Source organism: Astatotilapia calliptera, chromosome 13 (assembly GCF_900246225.1).
Source record: "Astatotilapia calliptera chromosome 13, fAstCal1.2, whole genome shotgun sequence".
Taxonomy (NCBI): domain Eukaryota; kingdom Metazoa; phylum Chordata; class Actinopteri; order Cichliformes; family Cichlidae; genus Astatotilapia; species Astatotilapia calliptera.
This window is the reverse complement of record NC_039314.1, coordinates 21,686,778-21,712,464: the sequence shown is the minus strand read 5'-3', so window position 1 is coordinate 21,712,464 and position 25,687 is coordinate 21,686,778. Positions and strand designations below refer to the sequence as shown.

Genomic DNA, 25,687 nt, shown 5'->3' with positions numbered 1-25,687 from the left:
GGTGTGGTTTATGCCGCAGGGCCCTCTACATTCACATTTCAATCATCATAACCAAAATGAAACCAAACCAACAAATTACACTCAGGTAGACAAATGCACCAATGTGTACATCTGCACATACTGACAATGTTGGTGTTGATGCTTTCATTTTAGTCAAATTAAAGGTGCGGCAATGGTACAAAAACAGCTAGAAACAAATGACTTCAAATCATCATAATAATAAGATGTCTAATGCCATTTAAAAGGCTATATAAATTTCCTTTTAGAGGTCCACAACCATAAATAGATCATTTTTCACCCAAACTTTACATTGCTGCTCTCTCTCTGTATGCAACTCTATTCTAGACACAGTGTCTTTCAGACCACCTTTCAGAATAGTTCTGTTTGCCTTGCATGGTTGGAACAAACAATAAGACAAAAGACTACTGTTGGCTAACCGTAAACCTCATGAGAACACGAGTAGCCATCAGCCAGTGGAGCCAGAACCAGAATCAGGCAAACAACGAGAACCTGCAACAGAAGACACTGTTTGGATGCCCTTACCATTTTCTCAAAGACCCGCACTGCAGCAAAAAAAGGCAACATGGAAACAAACCAACTCCCTCCCAGTCCTTGTTTACTGGTTTAAAATTGGTCTTAAAGTTTCCCCAGTTTCTGCCCCTTGCTGTTAAAATGTTGACATAACTTTGGCCTCTGGGCATATAATTATACCCACATTAGCCATGTAACAAAACAGCACAGAGTATTTTCCTGGTAGTGGTGTGGAAATCTTACTATAATACATGAAATCTGTCTTTTTCTACCAGCTCCTCCTGGACCAGTGGCTGAGCAACAAATCTGGCACGTGAGAACTTTAGTATTTCTGCACCTAAAACACCTGATGAAAGCACCCTATTATTTTAAATTAATGACAACATCATTTATATCCACAAATGACATATGATGTGATGACGCCATCATGGTGCCAATCAACCACCAAGCAGCAGACTAAAATTACCTATTTTCATCATATAAACAGCATCTACCAGCCCTATTTTTTGTGATCAAGTATATCAGTTTGGACGAAGCATGAAGAGGTAAAAATAATAGTATAGCCTGGGCTTGTAGTAGTAAGGAGTCATCAATGTCTGGCATTTAACCAAGACTTGAAGGTGCAACCTGAGCTACTGTAAAAGAATAAAAATGTTGGTCTGTAGGGTGCTTGTTCTCTGCCGGAGGTCATTAGGCAAATGTATTACCCGGCGATACAGACAAACAAAACAAAAAGCTGGACCCCAACAAGGTGTTTCAGACACCTAATAACAACTAGTATTTTCTGAAGTAGACAATTCCTTTTGACATGGGCTTTGTAACTTCTGCAGATATTACACATGCACAAAAAGGAAAAAACACAATAAATGAAAGTGGACAAGATAGGCAAAAGGTAAAATATGGCCTCCTTAAAAAAGGGAAAGAAAGGAAAGAAAAGAAAAACAGCAAACTGCCATAAAGCAACATCTGTAAAATTCAGAAAGTTCCAGCTAACCATCTGGTAGAAACTGTACACAGCTAACTGCCACAGTGTTCATGGTCTAAACTTTTAGAGCAGTATAAACCAACCCTAAACCACATGTCTGATTGCAAAGGAAGAGATGGGTTCTTTAAATAGAATATACATAAAGGTCAGCTAACTTGAATATTTCATACTTACCTGATGGCAGAGAACAACTTGAACTCATCTGACCTGACAGTCGACTATTCTGTGCAGTGCACTGCTGCAGTCATGACAACGAGGCTTATATTAGTAAAGGGTTTTGCAGAAGTTCTGCGTGTGCAGTAATTAACTGCTCTATACATACTCTGTGACCTCACCGTAGAAGGAGAAAAAAAAAGAAAAAAAAAACTGACATCACTTGGTGGTGGCTGGCTAAAAATTGAACCACATCTGTTGCTGCTTTGAAACATTTCCAAAATAATCAACCAGCTACATTCAGCTGATGAATTCAAAACTGCATCCCTGTATAACTTAGGGAACTACACAATAGGATATAATAGGAACTAAAAAACTACAACTTTTGGCCAATTTCACGTTTTCATTAATAGGCTCTCTTTACTGAGATATATGAAAATATGCATATATTTATGTACACACAAGAAATTTCTAGATTTGCTTCAAAATCTCAGTGCAGCTTTTCCCATCTCCATATAACTGTTTGTACACATGGCTGCAGTTTGAGAAACATGTATGGGCCAGTATATTTTTCATGTCAAAGGAAATTTAAGGAATTTAAGGAAATGTAAGTTGCAAACACAATTTCAGCACTATTATCCTTATCAGAGTCCTGCAGCAGAAGCAGCAGCTCTGACAACCTTTGTCAGCTGTTTGGATTGATGAAGAGAGAGAGAACCGCCGGTTCACACAGGAAGGTATACAGAGGATGGGGTGACAGATGTTCAGTGCATTTCTCACATCTGGTTTTAAACAGATAGCCGCATAGTCTGAAAGACTGACAAATAACGAGCTATAACAAAAAGCTAGGGCTGTGCAAATAATTATATTTAATTATGATTTTCCATTGTTTGCTAAGGGTGCAATAATTCATAATTAAGATACAAATGACAATAATATATCAGTTTTGTCTTCATGTAGTGTCGTACCCATGTGGATACCTGTGTTTAAGGATTGGTCAGATAATGAGTGGACTGGAAATATATCAGAGTAAACACGTTTATTGCCAAAATTGTTATTTTGCCCTCCCATCCCCTCTAAAGAAAAACTGAAGTAAAATGTTAAACGGTAGCTTTGGAAAATTGTTACAACCTTAACGACGAACATGAACAAAAACTTTTTTTCCCCCTCCACTGTGACGTTTATCTTGAGCCAAGAAAGGAAGCCTTTAATTAGAGGACACAAACCTGCAGAAAAATCATTAATACTTCAACTGAGTTAATGGATGATGTTCCTTAAGTCGAATATATGGCCAAAATAATTGTGATTTTGATTTTTGGCTGTCATCAAATAGCACTACAACATGGTTCACATGGTCTTAGTTTGTTGTTGTCTTTTTTTTAGACTGTAATATTTTAGTTGAAGAACGTTAGACTCACCAAATTTCCTTTAATAATTTGATAACAGAAATGATGCACAGAGACGCTTCACTAAAATGGGGTAAAGGTGAGAGTAGGGGGGGGGGGGGGGGTCGCAGTAACAGGCAGTAATGGTTATTAGGTCCGAAGCATGGTTGCCATGGTTTCATCCCAGTGGTGATAACAGCAGTGACCCTAGCTGCTATGTCTCTCTTCCTCTGTCTACACTGGTGTCTGAGCATGCACGGAGAAACGAAAGGAGTCATCATACATTTCCAAAGCAATTTCCAGAAAAGCTTACATATAATTTGCATTTCTGAAATTATAACTTCGCATGCTTTTTGTAAAGAGCAATAAATGTTATAGCATTTTACAAGTACACATTTAGCAATAAACAAATGTGGTAATGGCAAATACAACACTGATAACAATGACAAAATGGAGCGATAACAGTGACCAATGTCTGGCTGTTCCAGGCCGAAGCGACCAAACGGCCATAACGTCTGAAGGCTGAGACAGATTGACTCAACAAGCGTCAGACAGAATAATCAGCGTATCTCAGACGCCCACAGTTGGCATCTCACAGAGAGGCATTTGGTGTGCCTGACAGCCAATTCACCATGTAGAACTCATGACAGCCGCTTTGGGTGAAATTCATCTGATTTTAAAGGGCAAAAATAGAAGCCAAAATATGCTAAAGGAAACTAAAGAGCCTGGAGTCACCGTCTAAAATTTGGGGAAATTTTCAGCACTCTGCTTTATTATCTCTTTGGTATTCAGAGTGAATAAGCGCACACAGAGAGCTACACTTCAGACTCACTCCATTGCTGTTTAATATAGTACCACAAGTTCAGCCTGGGGAAAAATATTTTTGCCTTTGCTGCTGTGGAAACCAGACAAGTTTTAAACATTTGTGCCTTTTTGATGGTAAAACACCAGCAGAACATGATTTTTATAAGGTCAACTGAGCATTTGAGAGTACTAAATAAATAAACAAAGAAGTCATTTACTAGATTGACACAAACACACTTCTTTTCCTACAACCACCTGTCCCACTGCTGACCGCTGCTCCTCATCCATTCCTGCTCACACCTGTCCCCTTCCATGCTAGCATGTGTGCGCCTTGCAAGCTCTGTTTTCTCGCACTCTCATTTCATGACAACCATGCAAAGTAATGACAACTGAGTTTAGTGCTTTATGTTCACACTTCAAGTATAGCTTTTCATTTGCAAAGGCAAACTTTCACCTGGATTTATATAATCATTTTGTTACTTAAATTTATTAGAATGTTTCCACTGATCATTTGTAAACATAAATAACTATGGAGAAATAGATATTATAAAACAGTCTCAGGGCTCGCAAAAATCGCTAGCCCGACGTCCCGGAGCTAGCGATATCTCCGGTCGGGTGACCAAAATCTATCTCAGCCCCGCCCGTTGGGTTATCATATAGCTATATTAATTATGCTATATTAATTATGTCATTAATTTGCAGCTTCTATGGCATAAAACCAGCTAATACTGATGGATTTGTCTGGGTGCATGACCTTTGTCATAGTCTGATACTCTTCTTCATGACCCATGTTGTGATTTGGCACTACAGCTGATTCATTCACTGATTCATCACCCAACTTCCTCTTCTGCTTTGTTAAAGACTTTATAAAAGAATGAACTACACCGTGGACAGTTTTTCCTTCTGTTCTTCCCCCACTGACACTGAAGAACACTTCGTAGTCTTTGATCTTGTGATATGTCTGGGTGTTAGCTTGGAGCTTTGTCAAAAAAAACTCAAGACAGCATGCACTACATCTCTTTAGTAACAAGTCTGCAGCTGACTTTATAACTTAGAAGAAAAAAAATATAAGACTGTAGCTTGACAGCATTCACGCAGACTAAATGTGTGGAAAATGTTCACAGTATAACATCATGGCGCAGTCACAGCTTCATATATTTTACCCAGACTGTGGGAGGGAGGTGTAGGGTATGTAGACTATAGGTTTCTGACAAGGTATAGGTGTTATAGGTAAGATCAGGTCCAGCACTTTCAAGTATGGTGCTATTTAAATTGACTTTTTTCCCTTCAAGAGCGTGAGTAATAGCATGCTTTGAGGATTAATTAGAGGCGAATAATAAAAACTAAACTACAGTAGCCTAATATGCATCTTGGATTAGCTGGCAAAGGCTTAGCTCACATACATAAAACATGATGGACATTGCAGGAGAGAGACCAGCCATCACACTGAGCATGTCATGGCAATGTGCTACAAACACCAAGGGATGCATGTGCACACACACTTACTGTCATACAGATTTCAAGTGGAAAGCCTTCAGTGCTTTATCCGAACTGTGACAGCAGAAATGTCCTTAGCCAAGTCAATATGACAGCCTCCAATACTACAAATGTCTAATCATTTCCATTTCACACATGGGGGATGTGGAATAGCCAATCATTAAACTAAATTTAAAAAAATAAAAATAAAAAAGAGACGTTATTCAGACATTGAGAGGCATGTGTGATGAGCAAGGGGGGAAATGAGGAGAGAATGGGGAAAATGGCAAAGATGGAGAAATGAAAGAAAGAGAGCTACAGCTTTGATTCCATCACTTTTCACTCCAGGCACGCAGTGCTGGGCTCCTCCTCCTCCTCTTTTCTCATCTTTCTTTACCCCACCATCCCCCTATCCTGACACTATATTGCTGTATTATTGATTCCATGAGGATCCACAGCTCCTCAACACTGGCTGCTCTTGCATCCTACAGAGACATTTAGACAGGTTGCTAAAATGAGGTACAGGTTAAGTGGAAGCTTATCCACACACCCACCCCCATACAGCCACCCAAACCTTGGAATATACTCCCTCAACATGTTCTCTCTGCACACACAGCTGTCATCATGTAGTATGTGTGAACAAAAAGTGGAAATACTTAAAAACATATTGCACTTCCTCTTTCCCTTTGTATTATTGAGCCATTTCCTCTGATAGGCGAAGCAAAAACATCCTCAATTGAAACGTAAGATAAACCCAAAGCATGTACAATAGAATACATTAAGAAAATTGCAAGGCAGATGATCATTTTGAGATCTGCAGACATCTCTATTGTCTAAGGCTCAAGGTCAGTGAATGGACGTGCTGAGAATGGAGATAATCTTCTTGCAGATGAGATTTGCACCTCGAGCTGCGAAAACCATGCGAAAATTAATACACATTACAGTATGTGTGCAAGTTTGCTGTGTGTTCAGTGTTGTCCATAGAGAGGTCATAAGCTGGCTGTGCTTTGGTCACACAGGACTGCTCTTTGTTAAGGTAGCCCTCTCAACACTCACACCTTCCATCTCTCCACCCAAGCACAAGTTCCGCTACCGGCAGAGCTTTAACAGGGGACTAATTGTGCAGTATGTGTGTGCTTGTACACATGCTGCCTGAGCCCTGAAAGCTTGAATCACACCCATTCTGCTGAGTGGAGTGTTACCATAGAAATGAGGAGATTGATTTATTCTCCCCATGCTCAAGAGTCTGAAGCACGTGGTACAGTAAATGTTCAGGAGCAGGCGTACACACACACACCTCTGCAGAGAAAAACTGCAGAGATTATGAACTTGAAAAGGTTACAGCCAACAACAATGGGAAGGACCATGCTTCCGCTTTCTCTCATATCTATCGCACACACACCAAGCACTTTAAACGCCAGATCACACGACATCCCCACTGACCAAATCAATGCAGGAAAAGCTTTTCCTGTTGTTCAATGTGGTAAAGCCATTTTTACACTCATTTGAATTCATCCAGTGACATATTAAGGTTTCCTCTTTAAGTCTAAATGATCACCTTATTACAGCTTAAACTGATGGAAAACTTATTACAGCAGTGGTCCTGGGTATGTATACATATCACACTGTTACATAGCTACATAGTAACTGCAAAGTCCTCTGAAAACCCTATGCTGTAACCTTTGGTGTAACCTAATGTAGACCTCCCCAGAAGTGCAATGACATGTCAGGTAGTTACATCAGTGCGTTCATTACCGTCGATTCTTCCAGTGTATTTCTGGCTTCTAGTTTTTGAATTTATCAGTGAGAGAATAGCAATAATAGCCTCAATATAAGGAATAATATTAATAGCATTCACATAAGAACTCGAAAATGTCAGCAAATTCCTAGATGGAGAATGCGCCAACTACAGGATTAGACATGACGGGTCAAATGAAATGGAGGGACCTATATAGGAACCTTACATAGGTTGCGTCTAAATCAGGCCTTACCCTACAGTCGCTTTTGGGGAGAAGGTGAAGTTTCTCTGTAGCAAGTCAAACTATTGATGGGACTCTGGAAACCATCAAGCTTTCTAGCTTAAATCATCTGCAGTCAGGTAAATGTAACTGTGTGTCATTAGCAATGTTAAAGAATAACACAGCTTTTCTTGATAAGTTGACCTGGTGGTAAAAATTTAAACAGTAACAGTCTCACGGCTGTCGACCAGGGAAGACCGCATGAGATAAAGCTGGAGCTAAAATTCCCAAGACAAACAGGAAGTCACATCCATCCATCAAGGTATGATAAAAATCCAGACTAATGCATTTTGCAGTCATTTATAAGGCCAGTTTATTCATAGTTTATCTCTGCTGCTGTCACCGTGTGTGAGAGATGAATGAGTTAGCAAGGGAGGAAGTAGATACAGAAAGAAAGAAAGGAAGACAAGTTACTTTCAACACACAAGTTTTAATAATAATAAAATAGCTGCATGAATTACACCTCATGTACCATTGCTCACTCTTCACTGCTCTGGCCACGTTTGAATAAAGTCAGCAATGTTTCATATCTCATGTCTGTAAGAGGCCTAAAAGAGCTGTAGGTACACTTAAGGGGTTTGCACAAAAGAACAAGGGGCAAGCCAACATAATTCTGTGAGCTTATTGGTCAAAGTAATATTTTAAGAGGAGAACAAAAATAAACTTTGATGGTCTCAGAGAAACTAACAAGTGAACAGCTTACCTGAACTGACAGCTTATCAAACTGAGTAAAAATCCACAAAAAAGGTTTGAGAATTATTTTTTAAATGAACACTTTATTAAAATTACTTTACTACTATTGTCAGTGGAGCCTTGCAGAAAGTGGTTACAAGCAAAAACAACTGAATTTTAGGAAAGAAATAAAAATCAAGAGTCACTCTTGGCAATAAAAACTACCATGAAAAGAGCAGCAGTGAGGGTCCACTGATAGCCAGATGGACAGATCATCATTTACATGAAGAGGAGTAGGCAAATGCACCATTAGTGCCCAGTTCCTTTGTTCATTGCTGGTATCCATCAGCTAGAGTGCTTTTAACAAGAGAGCCCCGAGGCAGAACGAGTGAACGGGTTGATCCTGCTGCTTGTCTCAAAGGTGTTGGCAGGTGGGCTGGGGAAGCCCTGCCCCACCACCCACTATCCAGTCATCCCTAGGGCTGTGCTTTACACTGACTGGAAAACTTTGTCTGATGCTACAGACGTCTTTGTAGTAATTATTGCTCTCTTTGATGCATAATTCAAATTAGCTTGGTTGTTTCTGTTGTCAATTCTGTAATGTGCTAAACCGTTTTGGAGCAGTAAATCTGAGTGGTTGTGTAAATGTGTTGCTGAAAATTGAATTTTTGGAGATTTCAAAGACACAGTGGGCTTTTTCTGCATTTATGTTTGAGAAAAGTGCAACTGTTCACTGACGCTTCCAATAAAATGTCACTCTTATCTTCAGTAAGTCCATAACAGAGACATAGCAGACATGCCTTAGTTCAGTAATAGAAAAAGAAGAACCTAGCTCTTAGCTTCCCCTTAAAAACAACATCTATAAATATCTCCCTTTTGGCATACAGGAACTGTCTCTGCATTTAACTGCCACAAATTCCTGTTATGCTTTATCTTACTAGGCACATCCACAAACACTTGCAGATCAATGTGCACGCAGAGGAGCAGAGGCAAGCTAATGTTCAGTTCCCACTGAAGGCTGTGATTATTTGGTGTGAACGGTGAGAGGTTCTGGGTTTAAAATGGAACAACACTTAATACCAACCTTCATAAAATCTGAAGAAAAAAAAAAAAAGGGAGTTCGTTTACTGACTCATGCATCTCACAATATAGGTTTGTTTACAGTAAGCAGCCAACCAGAAAGCCAGTGGCAAAAGGTGACACATGGATGACATTCACTACAATATTTCTTTGACATTCTTTGATGTTTGACATTACTCAGAAAACCATCAACATGAAAGTGAAACCAGAAATTCAAACTTTTATTTATTTTTGAGTATCCTCAAGTTAAAATAACAGTTTCTGGCACAATTTCGTGTAGCTCACTGCTCAGACTGTCCCATATTTATAAAACTGAAATTTCTACTGTATTCAGTGAATGGCAGGAACTTTTCTGTTATTTGCTGTTTTTTTGTTACCCATCTACTGTGGAGTATAATTTTATTTCAAAGTTAAAAGTCCAAAAATGTATGCCTTCCCTTATATTTCAAAAAGCTGTTCAGCAGGTAGGATTAAGTCTTTGCCAGGCCGATTCTGGCCCCTGGGATTTACGTTGGCCTCTGCACCTTTTCTCAGAAAAGTAATAATACCGGGTTTTGCAAACCCGAAACAACTGCCAGCTTCAATTTGACAGTTTGGGGCCATGTGTCATGTACAGTCAATTTGCTTTTGAAACGATTGTTTTGAAGACAGGAACCAGGTCTGCAACATCTGCAATCTGTGTTTATAAACAGTGTTTTGATATAGCAAAATAACCAGAATCCAACCAACTAGCAACCACTTTTCTGTGAAAAGAAACACTATGCAAAAGAGTTGTGCTCGTTGGTGATTCACACTGTCTGCATTCATAAATAAGACGACAATGTTTTGCAAACAGTTGCTAATCTATCCGAGCGTGACTGCAGTTGAGGACCACAACTATCTGCAGATCACTTGCTTCCTACCAGGCAACCTGTGCCATCAGCTTGCGATCATTGCCATTTTATTTTTACTCCAGTGTGCTGAGCCATAAGACAATGACTGCCCCCTTCCTCCAGTCTATTCACGTCTTTGCTCATTTTCCTAACTCTGACAACCTCTATAGACAAATTGTTCTAAATTCTTCTGCCCTTTTTCAATATAAGTATGAGCATTTTTCAATATTTATTAGCTCCAAAGCCAACATAACCACCTCAGTGTTGCACGTGACTGCAGAGAAAGGTAAACACCAACAATATCCATTACAGTGTAACCTCCAAGGGATTCAGTGATATAAATCAAGCTTTTAAGTTCTTATTTGTATAGTCAGGTAATCTGATTAGCGACTTAATCAGGCTGTCTGGCATCTGTCAGTTTTTGAGACTCTTCAATTGTCTTTGCTTTAACCAAGTTATTGTTTTGGGAACAGAATAAAAAAAAGATAGTTTATTTCATGATTTGAGCCAGACAGATCAATATGAATCAACTCCAAACCTTATTATATATGCCTAGAGTGATGTATGACTGACTGCTACCTGTGTAAGAGTTCAAAAACTGAGCTATTAAACTATTATAATCTACAGGACTTATTCAGAATAGCCAGCATGTGAGTCTGCATGACAAAGCACATTTAGCCTGCAGCTACAAGCACATGCCCTAATAAACTGATTTGCTCATGACTGATGCTGAAAGGACTGTGTGAGTAAGTTCAGACTTGGTGAAAATATACAAATACAGTACAATTTCTAGCAGAAAGCAATAAAACATAATCAGTATCTTGAGGCAAAGGCTACAACAAGAAAGATGCAAACATTATCCATCTGTGAAGTCAAGCCAGCCACACAATTTCAAAGGTTTCACCCTTATGCTTTCTCAGGTTTAGCTGATGGATAAAAGATCTGAAGCTTGGATTACAAATTCAAACACCAAATGCTCTTTTGAAACAACAGCAAAGAGAAAATGTGAAATAAAGGGTTTGAAAGGACTTTAGAACTGCTGCTCGCTGGTAAAGTGCTTACAGATCACCGTTAAACATGCAACGTTATCGTGAATTAGTCTGCAAAAAAAAAAAACCACAAAAAAAAAAAAAACCTTGCAGAGCTTTGGGGCCAGGCACACTCTGCATCAATGGTGTCCTCTGTTACTCTTTAAAGAGTCAAAACAGAGCTCCCAGCCTTTAAACCACACCCCAAAACCAAAGCAGAGGCAAACAGGGGACAAAAACACTCTTATTTTCAAATGTAACGTCTAAAACTCAAAGGATAGAAGCAAAATGTTGCTGTGCACTAAATAAAGTAAATCAATGCAAGTTGCAATAATTTGTGTGCCATTTATACATTTTTATGAAAAACTACAAAAGTATATACACTTTCCTAACTTGAGGGAAAAAAATTATAATCCCTTCCATCAGTTTGAATGATTACGTTCGACTATGAATGACACCACATGGTGTCTGAGCCAGAGTTTCATAAACCAGGACAAAGGGATTCACTTAGCTTTGAGAAAAGTACATGCACAAAGACTTCAGTTCAGCTGAAGGCTCCATCTTACATCCCACTTAAGAATGCCAAACCAAGGCCACTAAATTAAAAAGAGGCCTGGCCTATATTTGGACTGACCATCAGTGCAATGGAAAAGTCAGTGGACTCTGTACCAGGAAACTTGATATTCTACTCAAAAGCAATGCAATAATTACCAGAATGAAAATTTCCACCCCTTGCTTACTTGTGTTGCAATCACCATGTCTAAAGGCACACACACACACACACGCTCAACCTTGATATGTTCACCAGATTCTAAAAATCAAAGCCTGAAGCCCGTCTAGACATCAACCTCCTCCTACAGAATCTACTTTACCAGAACAATAACCGAGACAAAGACTCACAAATATGACACGACACTGAAAGACAACCCTCATACTCAAACACAGCCCAAGACAGGGATACTTTGAAATGAAAGCCGTTATTACTGAATTTCTTGTTTGCCTGCTCACTTCTCGCAGCTTCTACACACACGCTCCTAGGATTACATCTCCTAGAGGCAAAGGGATGAGGAAAGGGACAAAGGAAAATCCCAGGTATGCAACTGCCTGCTATCAAAAAAGTTAATAACTGCATTTCTCTTGACACGAGGAGATTATTAAATTTGAACCCTTGCTGACTGACCAAATAAAGTCCTTCCCTCCTCCTTCCTCCCGGACATGTGCTGCTGTGCTGCTTATAAAGACGACAGCACAGTCACCGGGGCACGTCTGTTTAAAAAGCTTCTCTGAACTGCCTTGAGTTCTTGTTGCTGAATTACTCAGAGTTCCTCCAATGTTCCACTACACAGACTCAAAGATCAAGATCAATTTATTGAATCGTAGGAAGCAGCCAAGCATGCTGCATCCTCGTCCAAAGTGCTGAGTGCTGCAGTAAATATAAAGCTGCTAACACCATTAGCCTAAGACCTGAAAGGTACCATCTTCTTCCATGTGTCACTGGAAATGTGAAACCAGTAAGAGGAAATGGAAACCACAGCAAAGCCATTTATCAAAGTCATTTTCCTCCTCATTGCTCCAGAAGACTGTGGCCTAGTGCGCAAACTGTGCATGTGTGCAAATATAGTATGATCATATATATTTATACATGGATACATATTTTGCAGGATGGCTCTGAAACTCTGCTGAGGAGCATAATCAGAAAATATGGTATACGTATGAACTGCTTTTCAATTTCTGAACAGCGCTGCAGAGGAAGAAAAGCCTAGCATGCTCAACAGGTATGACTGTTTAATCTTTAACCCACTGATTAATTTAACATCCAACGTGCTTCCCCACAGAAAGAACACATGCACACACAAACTGTTTCGCTATTATTAGAGATTGAAACAAAAAAAAGTGCTTTTCATTTTCATCTAAACAAATATAGAATTAATCTCATTCAGACTCACTATTTTTTATTAAATACAATACACACAGCCTCATAGACACTTTAGTTTTATTTCTTTTAAGCTGCTAATGAACTAAATATGAACTTCATTTTAAAAAAAAAAAAAAAAAAAAAAAAAAAAATCAAGATAACATATGTCCAAAACCACACAAATCAAAATGATTAAAATGCTCACTTAAATAGGTAATTACATCCTACACATAACCCTTCCGTTGTCAGTTAAATCCCTAATAGGTCATCATAGGGGCAGTCAGACACACAACAAGGACAGCAGGGAACTTTGAGGGATTTAAGCCTGTAGGTGGTCTCCGAGAGTCTGAGGCTGCAGACACAAGTGGCTGAACAATGGCGTGACTAGGAGGTCAAAAGAACAACACCCATACAAACAGGGATGATTAATCAAACGCCATGGCCCTACAAGAGTTGCATTGTTGCCTTACAACGTTCACGTAAAGCTAACGACCACACAGATTACACAGTACTATATACACCCAAAACAACACCCGTTTACTTACATTAGCAAGGTCTTGAACTGAATTTGTCTCATATTAGTGCAACAAATTATCCCTCACAAGTAGGCAGGGTCAGTACTTAAATCTTAAATCACAAAAAGCTAAATTTTTCAGAAAAGGATGTTTTTTAATTAATATAAATAAGCAGGAAGCACATGCTGCATCCTGTGCTGAACACCTTGGAAAAATGACAAACCTTACTACAAATGCAACGTAAAGTAAATCAGATATCTGTATATTGTGCATGCACTCAACTAAATACATATATTTTTAAATCTACCTCCCGGAAGATGGGGGCATTATTGAAGCCTAAATCCAGGATGTTAAAAAACAGGATAGATTGGGTCACTTCCAGTTAATGTCATTAACACTTCCTGTCATCTCATCATTCATTTACTCTGCTAGTCATTAATCAACCTCAGAGGAAACTGGCACACATTGATTCTATGGCACATAATTTGGCAAGTCCTTTTAAAGATGCCCACTGGAGCTTTTGTGGCCTTATAATGTAAAAGTCTGCACAACAGACTTTGCAACAGAAATTAGAAATGGCAGTTTTAATGACTAATTCTTACACAAGCCCAGCACACTCACAACCCATGAGGATACAAGTCAATCCTAAACCTGTAGTGTGGGAATTTGTGTCTATCAGGTTGACTGCTTGGCTAGATCGGCATTCCTAAACTCATTGCACTGTTGCAACAGCATGTTTGCGCACACAACTCCTGATTACCATAAACACAGTTCCAGCAACAATGTGAATCATATTCTCTGCGAATCTGTCAACCTTGCAGGTTTCACAACACACATGCATAACCGTTATAAACAATACGGAGCAGACACTGAGGAATGCTGTGGGACAGCACGCTAAACTACACAACCGTAACAGCAACCTACCATGGGGCAACTTATGCATTTGAGGTTGGGCAATAAATCAACCTGTATTACAAAACTGTTTTCCAAAGATTACAAAAAACAAAGCACCTTTAAAAACATCTTGCCACAGGAACGCTGGGTGACACTGGTAGTTTCACAGAAATGCTGATTAATGTGTTCTGTCCTTTTAGATACATGAATTTATCTCAAGTTAAAGAACATCCACTTTAAAAAACAAAAAACAAAAAAACCCCACTGAAATCAAGTAACCCTACCTCATCTTAACACCTTGAATTTAAACTGCATGATACATAAAAATACATGACTGTCATGCTCACCAGTATTTCTTGGAAACACCGGGTGTCTCAACATATGTTAAAGAATATCAAAAAGTGTTCAGACCATTTTGTGTCGTGCATTAATTCAGCTGAAAATATCATTCTATGCCAACTAAACTTTATATTATATGTGAGATACAGAGCACTGATAAGCAGAGAAAAAATGTACACTCTACCACAGAGATAGGGGAGGATTACAGATTCAAATATCTGGCATCCGCACTTGGAAGTGGGCTGCAAACCAAAGTTGTTCGACACAAATCAACCATGTGTTGTCCCACATATGCAAGCAGTCAAGAGATTATCCAGGTTGAGTATGCACAAATATATCAAATATATCACAGCATTAGTGGGATTTACTGCTTGTGACCAGTTCACCACACATGTTTTCAGTTTTGTCATATGGAAGTTAGCACAGGGTCAACACTGCAATGAAATGTATTTGACGAGCAGCAGACAGTAACTCAGCAGTATACTATACTGTTGCAGTATTTGATAAAGTATTTACTAAGTGTGAGCCTTTATTTACTGATATGATCAACTGCAAAGACTGTAGATTCACAAGTAATGATTAACCATGAACGGAAACTGAAACGTATATAGACCTGATAACATGCTAAGCAGTAATCTACTTCAGTATGCGTAACTTGGTCTACTTATATCAACTTCAAACCTCTGACCAAAGTTTATAAGAGTATCTTTTAGGCAGTAAGTTAGATTTCCTCATTTTTCTAGGACATTTACACAGAATGAATCAATATCAGGACAACTGCCTTATTTTTCTCACTGTCGGATGAAACTCTCTAAAATTAAGAAAATTGTTCAAGACGGAAATGGTACATAAGCAGATTTAAGTTAAAAATATATAGCAGACACTATAGACGAGTAACCACATCACTGTTTTACATTCCTGACGTCTCTTTAAATTTACTGGGCTACTTTTGACATCTGGATGGAGGCTGATACCACATCACTCACATACACATCTGCAAATACATCTCCGTTTATACAGCCAACTCTTTATGTGGCATGAGCTTGTGTGTATGCTGATCTAAACTTGACGAGTGTGTTAACTGATACATTTTTGGTGGTGAAAGGTGGTGAAAGCCAACTCCTGTTTTAGGCATAAAGGAACATGGGGTATGTATGAAGAGCTAAATTTAAGGGATTTTGACCCTTATCACTAAATCCACACATTTTTATGACATATCTGCAATAAATAGCTCCTAACAATCACTTCAGTGTGGCTACTTTTAACTTCTGATAAAGCAAAGTAGTAAAATCTTACCTGATAGTAGGATTTAATCTGCCTGATGAGAATAGAAAGGTTCTGGATGCGCAGTGTGGAGTCATTGTTCACTTTCTTGTTGGTGCGCTGCACTGTGGCTTTGGGATTTCTGTAGGAGAAATGGAATAAGGGTTATTCAACAATCCAAGTTTGTAGCAAAGATAAATATCGGGTGAAGATTTCTTTGTTTCTAAGAATTGCCATTGTATCATTGCTTTATGTAATAGAATGGCTCTGTATATAAGCCGTAGAGTGACAGTAGACCCTTGCTTAAATAAACAGAGTGCCATAACAATGTTAAAAGAAACCACAACCAACAAAACATTAGTGGCACCAAAGTTTCAGACAGTTTCTAGGGTCCAAATTAAAGTACTAAAATTCAAAGCTCTTGAAGTATTTAAACATTTGGGTTACACCAACTGCGGGGGAAAATCACTGAGATGGGGCATAGTGGCTCTGTTGATGGGACGTGGAAAACCAGAGAGGGGGGGGGGGGGGGTGAAGCAAAATTAATTTTATAATCACTTTCAGGGAAAATGCACAAACAAGAGCTTCCTTTTGCTTACTACATGTTTTACTTCGATTTGGGGAATGTCAGAAAACATTTGATACCCACTAGGCTACACTGAGGCGTTGTATATCAGCAGTTCTGTGACATTTAACTGTGATCATTGCCTTCATGCTGCCTGCAGAGTCAAGAGGCTGTGTGCCCTCGGTGAGTGTTGCCTAAGGGATGTTAAACGGCGCATGCATCACAACTTATATTATCACAGGCGTCAACACGTTTTAAGGAGCCAAACATTCCACATCCACACAGAACCATTTCACATAGTAACTGATAGCAATCCAAACAATTTGCACATCTGTGAATGTTACCAAGCCTAATTACAAACATTCACCAATTAAGTCTACTGGTAAGATAATTAATCAGACAAATCCTTAGCAACTTGTATCCTCCCATCATTGGAAAGCCTGACATGCTGACCTGCTGTCAAGCTCAGAGTCTGCATCATTTATGGCTAATAATCTCCCAGGTTTTAACAATAAAGTTCTTTGATAGGATAAACGACACTGATTGGAGGGAGAGAAAAAAGAAGTTCAACCAGCTAGTTAGAGGTTAAAAAGATTGATACTGTACAAGTCTTGTGTATTTAATGTGATATCTACTGATCCCCTGAGGGAAATTCCAGTTTCCTTGAGTCACAGAACTGAGGCGATGACAAAATGGCAGCCCTTGAGCAACTAGAGAGAAAGTCTTAATTTCACATTTGCTAATGCCAAATGCATCTATATATTGCTGTAACATTTGTCTCAAATACTTTTCATACAGTTTATTTGTTCTACATAATGAGTGTAGCTTTAGATGGGCAGCATTTCCTTCAGTAATCCCACTAAAAGTTCCACTAAAAGTCCACCCGATGAGTCAATGGTTTGCAGAAATCTTTACTTTTTTATTTATTTATTTATTTTATTACCCTTAACTTTAGTAATTGTTTTCTGTAAGACTTTATCAGTCTCTCACATTCTTGTGAAGGAATTTTGGCTCGTTCTTCTTCAAAGCATTACTTCAGTTTACTCAACTGAGGCCTGCAGGCTTTCTTTTATGCACAGCTCATTAGCCGGCATACTCAGGATCACTGTCCTGTTTTTCATGACCCAATTTGGGCCAACATTTAGTTTTGGGACACATGTCACATTTAACTCTAGAATACTTGGTAAACAGAGGGGTTCACGGTCAAGTCATTCACTGCAAGCTGGCCAGAGCCAGTGGATGCAAAACAAGGCCAAATCATCACCCCTCCACTACCGTGCTTCTGATATGCTGTTCTTGATTTTACCAAACATGGTACTGTGCATTACATCTGTCCAAAGGTCATTGTTCCACACATTGTGGTTTGTTGATGCAAACCTGAGCTGTGCTGCCATGTTTTTCTGTCAACCCTTCTTAATGAGTAATGCTTGTGGTGTCCGAGACATAGCTCTGGATTTTTAGCGGTTCCTCTGTGCATTGCACAGTCTGAACTTGGAGTGAATTTCTCAGACAATCTTCCATCCCTTAAAAGATTGTGGTATTGTGTTAACAACTTCACAACTTCAATGATGAATAGACAAATGAACTGCCAAATCATCTGCTTTATTAAAAGGTGTTCACACTTGCTAATGATCAGTTTATTAATTGCAATACATCAGTAGCACCTGGATGCTCCTTACTTTCTTAATTCATATTGAAACAGTAAGGGTGTATTTAGGAGCCTCGTGAAAACTTTTTTTTGCATAAGACTAAGTAAAACAGAACCACATCTGCTAAGGCCAATAGAACACACACACACACACACACACACACACACACACACACACACACCACTTTAAAGTGAAATGCAATTTAACACTCATGCTAATTTAATTTTAAACCGATAATTAACCAGCTACATTTTATACTAAACTTAACTCATTTTAACAAACTTGCCACACATTAATTTTGCTGTTCCTATAGATAAAAATAATGAAATAATTTACTTAACAATATTTGAGGCAACACATTTTGATGATCCATCAAAATGATGAACCATTTCACCATTCAGCTTCCATGTGTTATAGCTATATAAAGTAAAATACCTCCTATCCTCCATAAGGGAAACATATCCAAGTAATTAAGTCGTGGTATTTTCCTTACCATCATGCCTTACACCAACAATGCCAGAGAGCAGCTCTGATTATCGTGATATGCACTTTAAACCTCAGTGTGTATGCTCCATGACCTATTTATGAGGGTCAACATGGCTGCCTTGCGCCTGAGAAGGATCCTGACTGCTTATAAATGTATGCATGCATGCATGTAGTGTGCAGCACATGTGTCGTCATGCATGTGTGTGCATGACTGCTTCTGAAACACCCAAGAATCGCAAAGGAATGTCTGTATCTGCACAGCTCATAATTTGATTACAAAGATATAATCAAGATTTATTTTTCCTGTTTAGAAGAAGACGCTGAATGTCAAGGGTTGTATTTATCTTCAGCAACATTCATTCATTGGTGACTGGTTAAATCCTTTTCTTGTTTTACCACCATTACATTCTCCTTGCACTGAGCACCATTAAATATACCTCTAATAGAAACAAAACAAAGCATACTTGCTTAATACACAGTAATATAAAGACTCCAGTTATCAATTTAGACCCATTTATGAATTTATTTAGAAGTCTTGGGTTTATATGAAAAGTCTCTCTCTCAAATGGCTGCAGTGTGGATGTGTTAATTCGGCTTTTCAACAGCCTCCACCCTGAAATACACTCTCTCACACACACACACACACGGCTCTTTTTAATACCGTGCTAAACGAAGTCACATGACCTTGCCATCTCTCCCCTCCACATGCACACACAGCCCCTTTCGAGGTCCATAGTAGGGGGTCTATTTAACCCATTAATTAAAAAGCACAGAGGAAGCTGTAATCCTATCAGTGCGAGGAGGGTAATGTGGTGAACGAGGTGTGTGAGAAATACTTGGAGAAGGGGAAAAGGAAGAGAAAAAAAAAAAAAGTTGTTACTATTCATGCATTCCATCATCATCATCACGCTCAGCTGACAACATGGCAGTCACCATCTCATGACAATAACATGCAATCCACTACTCATTTCTCCTGCACAATCTCTGATGTTACTAGTCTGGGACAGGCTGACACCCCTGTGGATCAGCGGGCGACTAAATACGGGGGCTTAACAGCAGTTAAAAAAAAAAGAAAAAAAAAAAAAAGAAAAGAAAATCCAACTTATTGCCTCCCCCTCCCTGTTCCTGCTGATACAATAAACCTAAGACTTTAAATAGACAAACAGATTAAGGATGAACAGGCAAAGCCAGCTCAAGAGGCAGCAACACAGACAACTAGTCAGCAAGTCAGCCAGACGGCCAGTCAATAAGTCGGTTCATGGTTGCCGTCGATAGGCACTGCAGCCTTATGCAGAGCAGGCGGCCACTGGGCTTCCTCCTCTCATCTGCAAGCTTTGATTGGCTGGGTAGGTTAGAGAGTAGTGTTAGCCTATATATGACAGGCTACATTAGAGTCAACGTGGGCAGCCAGGCACATGCCCGTACACACACCAATACAGAAAGCAGCCTAAATGCGCGCACACACAAAGCCCAGGCCCCATTTGGCCACGTGCTGGAGATGGAGATTGTGAGCTGTACTGTCCAAACACAGCAGGAGGGGTGTGTTTGTGCCTCCATGTGAGAGAGAAGACAAACATACACAGGAGGCCGGTGAAAGAAATCTGGGGGATGAGCTCTTATTAGCAGCCGTGTTAAGGCTGACGGTTTGGTTCAGGATAATTTCAGGTCGGTGTAAAGAATTAAGGCTGTCTGACACGCCCTCGGTTTGTTTTTTCCACCACTCAGAAGCACAAAGAAACAGCAGAAGCCTTTAAGATGTCAAAATTTTAAACCAGTTGGTTCAAATACCACTGAGGGCATGCAACCAACCCAGTAACACAGATCTAGACCTTATATGGCTTGTAGAACTGTTAACCAACAGGCTGATAGAAAATGATACTCTTTTCTACCATTTATCCCGGCTACTTTCAGTGCGAGGGAGTATAAGTACTACTTTGAGACACTCCAAAATTACTGAGCTCCTCCCGAGTCCAAATACCCTTTGGAGGAAGCTCATATTTACCACTTGTATTTCTGTGATCTGAAGCCTCGACTTTCCTTGTCTGTGAGTAAACACGAATCCACTTGAATCTGAACGGCGTAAATTTTGTGCACACCCAGGTGCCTGCCTGTTTTTTGTCCGCAGGGAATTTACATTACAATGCACCGACGACGCATCCGCCCCAGGCAGCGCATTTCCAAGGAGGATAACAGGAATCATTGCATGCTTGTTGGGTCTCCAGCTGTCCACGTCCACAATGGAGCATAGTCAAGACTTCATTCTGTCGGACACTAATCCAATATTTGTGGACATGTAGGAATATCGGTCAAATATTAGGGAATTGATTAATGAATAGTAAATAAATAGGATACCTTCATTAAAACATCACACTTACTATGAAAGCAAAGAAAGTTATTAACAATGATCCATACTAACAAGTCAGCTATAAAATGAGGAAATCAGCACTTATCTTTTAGATTTTGGAGTGCATCATTACACTGACTGCACTTCCAAACAGAAGCTTTGAAGTACAGTAAGCACAGGCAGGAGGTAACACATACTCTTATAAATCCAATTAATCTCAAATTAGTGAGGAATCAGACGGTGATTCTAGAGCATCATATGTCACTGCACCATTAGGTTATTTTTAACTTGGGCTGCAATGCAGATTATATTACTTTACCCCATTAGAATACTGGGAGTGCAAGATGCTGGAACAAAGTAACATCCACTACTCTTTACAGATGTGGACTGCATCCTCTTCTCTCATTCTTCACCTTTTCTCACGGAAACTGTAGTGCTTAAACACACCGAGTTCTCATCGCCCCATTTCCTTGTCCTGGTTTTTCATGGAGTCGTTTCTTTTCCGTCTTTGTCTTTCTGTTACCACAGGGCCTCTTCCTGTCTTCCGTGTACCCACAAGGATTGTAGCTGAACTCATTCCTACCAATCTGGATTGGAGGTGCTGAGGAAAGTCCTTCCAAGGTTAGTCATCTATCTTGCAGTTTATCTGCATAATGAAGGACTAACTGCTCAAACTGGAAATGTGTAGGAGGTGAAGCACTGGTTCCTCAAGGCCTCAGAGCAAAGTAAGGTCTAGTGTTGCTACTTTCAGTCGACGATAGTGAAGGTGGAGTTCTGCCGCAGGACTACACACTATCTGTCAAAAAGTATAAAAAGTACTTTTTTGCAAACACACATTTGCAAAAGAGAAACTTTTAAATAAGATTAATTATTAATTCATTTGAGAAGGGTTCGCACCTTATTTAGACACATCCACTGTCAATATAGAGAATGAATCTTTCTAACATAAATCACACTTCAATCATTCTGCTATGGGTCACTCTTTGGAACAGAAATTGTTTTACCTGGTCGATGATTAATTTTACTTTGCTGTTAATTCTCAGTGTTAAGCTGCTGTTAATGAAACTCAACAATTCCTGCAGATGTTTCACCCCATAAGTCTTTCATTGAACAGAAGGGATTATATCCCTGAGCCGCTGAAGGGATAGAAATAAGTAACAGATGGAGGAAATGTTGAGTTTGCATTAATTGCAAATAGCAGCACCAGCAAATTAACAGCTACCTTTAATAAAAATCTGATATAAAGCTGCCAAAATGAACATTTGAAATGGTGGCAAATAGCATCAGTAGTGGAATTCAAAAGTTCAGTATTAAATTGTGATGGGCAGCAATTTATTCATAGTCATGCTAAATGCTATGCAGCAGCAAACTTAAATACTATACTTTAAGAGTCGGGTAATTGTAAGTCAAATGACTCTGCACTGCTAGAGTGAAAAACTCTGCGATTAAATTTCTACGATGATTCCTTTGGGGTTAAACGTCCTTGTTTCCGAGGTTTGGAGTGCCTCATATTAACACAGCCTTGTTAAAGTTTTGTCCTCCCAAGGTCACAGCTGCCGTTTCCTTCCTGATATGATACACATCCCCCTGCTCGCCGGGCACAGAGAGAATGACACAATGATGATTATGAGAGTTGAGATCCAAGGCGAACACTTTGATGTTGAAGGATGGAGCCCACACTCCAGCCAGGAGCAGGAGGGAAATCAAACAGTCTAACAACCCAGCAGCACATTTGTCTGCCTCCATTCTCCAATCCAGCAGGAATTTCAACTATGTCTGCTGTAACTAGCCCCAGAGAAAGCTAACAAAGGCTTCAACGTGCTGCTCAAAAGAAAACAGGAGAGAGAAATGAGAGTGAGAGGAGTGCTGAGGTGTGGACAGAAAAGGAAGTGGAGAGATGGAGATGCCAGCTGGAGGAAAGACGGGAGAAACAGACTAAGAGCATGTGGTGCAGGATCTGTAAGTGTTGGTAAATGATGAAGAGAGACAGCAGAAGAAAAAGAACATAAGATTTGACCCTATTGAAATATTTACCCCTCTGAGACCTATTGGTATTGCATGACTTGTAGTATTTTTTTCTTAGCTGTTCTAGTTTGCTAAAAAAAAAAAAAAAAAAAAAAAAAAAAAACTAGAGAAGAGCAGAGGTGCAATAATACCTGGGTGTGATTCCTGAGTAAAAATTGTAAAGACAAATATGACAAAAAAAACAAAAGACATGTATCAACATGCAACAGAGCTTTGTTTCAAGTAAAGTATTAGATTGGTGCACATATGACTTCACACAGTAAAACCCAGCCAATGCTGGAATTTACATCCATTTAAATTGTAATTTTAAGTTGATTATCTACGGCAGACCTCAATGGCTGTTACAACAGTACAAACAAAGTGTACTGAAATACACTGAGAAAAAAATATGCAGATGAAAATTCTGACAGCTGGTAGTTACGCTCAATTTTCTCACATTCTCTTTCCCATATGTGCACCCATTCAGACAGACTTACAGACATGCACTGATCTGTCTGAATAATAAACAGAAGTACTGACCACAGAACATGTGGAACCACATTCTTTCCATTTCTCACATATGCTTTACTACTTTACACTTGTAGCTACTTCAGTAAAATTAGCAGCCAGTTTTTTGAACATCTTTTCTAGTTTAAAGTTGTTAGCATTGCAAAGTTAGCATTGCAAAGCTCACAGCTTTGCAATGCTAGAAAAGCACTGACATCCAACATGACAAATGTTGTGCACCCGATTTCCATCAACTGTCTGTCTCACTCAAATAAATCAGGTAACTGCAGCCTGTAAAAGGACGGACTGACCGGTTGACCGAACAGGCCAAGGAGCCAGCACGAGTCTACAGACTTTGCAAAAAAGCCAAGAATTCAAATGGACAGTTGTCACTCTGACAAAAATTTAATTGGCGCTTTCTTGCTGGGCGGGAAAACTAATTGGTTCGACAGCACTACGGAGGCGATGTAATTGGCTAGGTAATGTCAGTCACACGAGGGCAGGGGGAGGGGACACGGTGCCATCTGGGTGTCTGTCAGCAAACCGTTAGATAATCCTGGGGTCTCTCAGCTCTTTCTGTGCTCTCCCATGCTGTCCTCATGACAACTGCTGCCAGCCGGTCTGCCATGTCTCCTGCTTTGTGCTAGATAGAGACATGCGCACAGCAATACTAAAGCTTGCTCTACAACAGCTGATGTTGCCAATAAAATACCACAAAGGTGTGTAATTAGGCATGCATGTGAAGTGATCACACAATATTTATTAATGTTTTATTTTAACATAAAAGTATGCCGACTTCCATCCACTCATTTATGTAAGTTTTGTAGTTATATCATTGACTCTTCTAAATGCAGTGCTAACTGTGCTGAACGCTAGTGGGTGTTTTTTTGTTGCTGGTTTTTAATGTAAACAGCAGCTGGATGGTAACACCAGTAGAGTACAGCTTTTTAGTGCAGCTGGATCAATTTCAAGCAAGGCAATAACACTCACTACAATATGTTTCAAGCTGTCACAACAGAGGAGAAAAGGAAAAAACTAAATGTGTGAGTAAGAGTGTTCTAGTGGGAGCCCTGTTAATTATCACCTACAGGTATTCGGAGAAGTTTCTAAGCTACTTTTAATGAGAGATGGAGCCGAAGGAAGTATAACCACACACCACGCATTGCTTTCAACCACATTTATGGTCTTAATACTGAATAAGCTCATGTTACATTTACAAAAGGATGACAATGAAAAAAATGATATAGCAATTATTCAAAGGGCTCTGCAGCAGCTGCAAAGTTTACAACCATGAGGTGTAATATACAGTTGAGTTTATGATATTTCAGTTAGCTGAAGTTAATCCTGCAGTGCCTGTAAAGCAGGAGAGGCAGACAAAGAGCAGTCTCACCAACACTAAATCTGACCAATACTGTAGCCCTTTGAGTGGGAGGGTGGCTGAACAAGATGACTACCAACAGCTGCCTCAGTCCAAAACCAAATACACAGGGAAAAGAAAAAACAAAAAAAACACAGATACACAAACTCCCACACAGAGACAGAAGCCCTGCAGAAAAGCATGCAGACACACACAAACATAAACACACTGTGCGGGCTGTGACTGAATATTCCCAGTATCCTGTCAGGCGATCACTAAGGCAGTCACGGTTCATTTTAGCATAGAGCTCTCAACCATCCACAGGAAATTTCCTTCTGGCTCTTTCCATTTTACTGCACACTGAAATCCTACCAATTACATGGCCACAAACCTTTGTGTTAATATGTAGAACTGAGGAATTGCCATTGTGGCTCAGCAAACCAGGGATGTGAATTTGTCTTTTGTGTGTTAAATGCTTGCTCAATTTTTGCAAATCTTTCCTGTCATGTCAAAGTTGTTTGTTTTTTTTCATCTCTGGCTTTTTGGCAAATCATTTTCTGCCTTCCTTGGTCCTCTGACCCTTCCCTTCCCCCCATATCCTTCCTGTTTCTTTTTCCACCATAGTGTGTCCCATAAGGGGGAAAATGCACTAAAAATATAGCAGACTTGTTTGATGAAGCTATGTGTGGAAGAGGAAAGACGGCCTTGCCATTTGGAGAATACATCAGCATGTAGAAAAAGCCTGGAGGAGGAAAACAAGCATGGGAAAAAGAGCTGGAAGAGATAGTTGAAACCTCAAGATAGGCAGCTTAGAGTGATGGGCGAACAGCAAGAGGTCGAGGACA

At 39.6% G+C, this 25,687-nt stretch overlaps 1 protein-coding gene across 7 annotated transcripts in view; it reads right to left on the bottom strand.

Moving 5' to 3' along the window:
• ccdc88ab (coiled-coil domain containing 88Ab) overlaps window positions 1-25,687 on the bottom strand; it is a 63,853-nt gene that overhangs the window by 36,165 nt on the left and 2,001 nt on the right. For all 7 annotated transcript variants that reach the window (XM_026191128.1, XM_026191122.1, XM_026191125.1 and 4 more), the window contains one exon: window positions 15,964-16,072. In XM_026191128.1, the coding sequence (XP_026046913.1) occupies window positions 15,964-16,072 (109 nt within the window). The remainder of the gene's footprint in view (window positions 1-15,963; window positions 16,073-25,687) is intronic.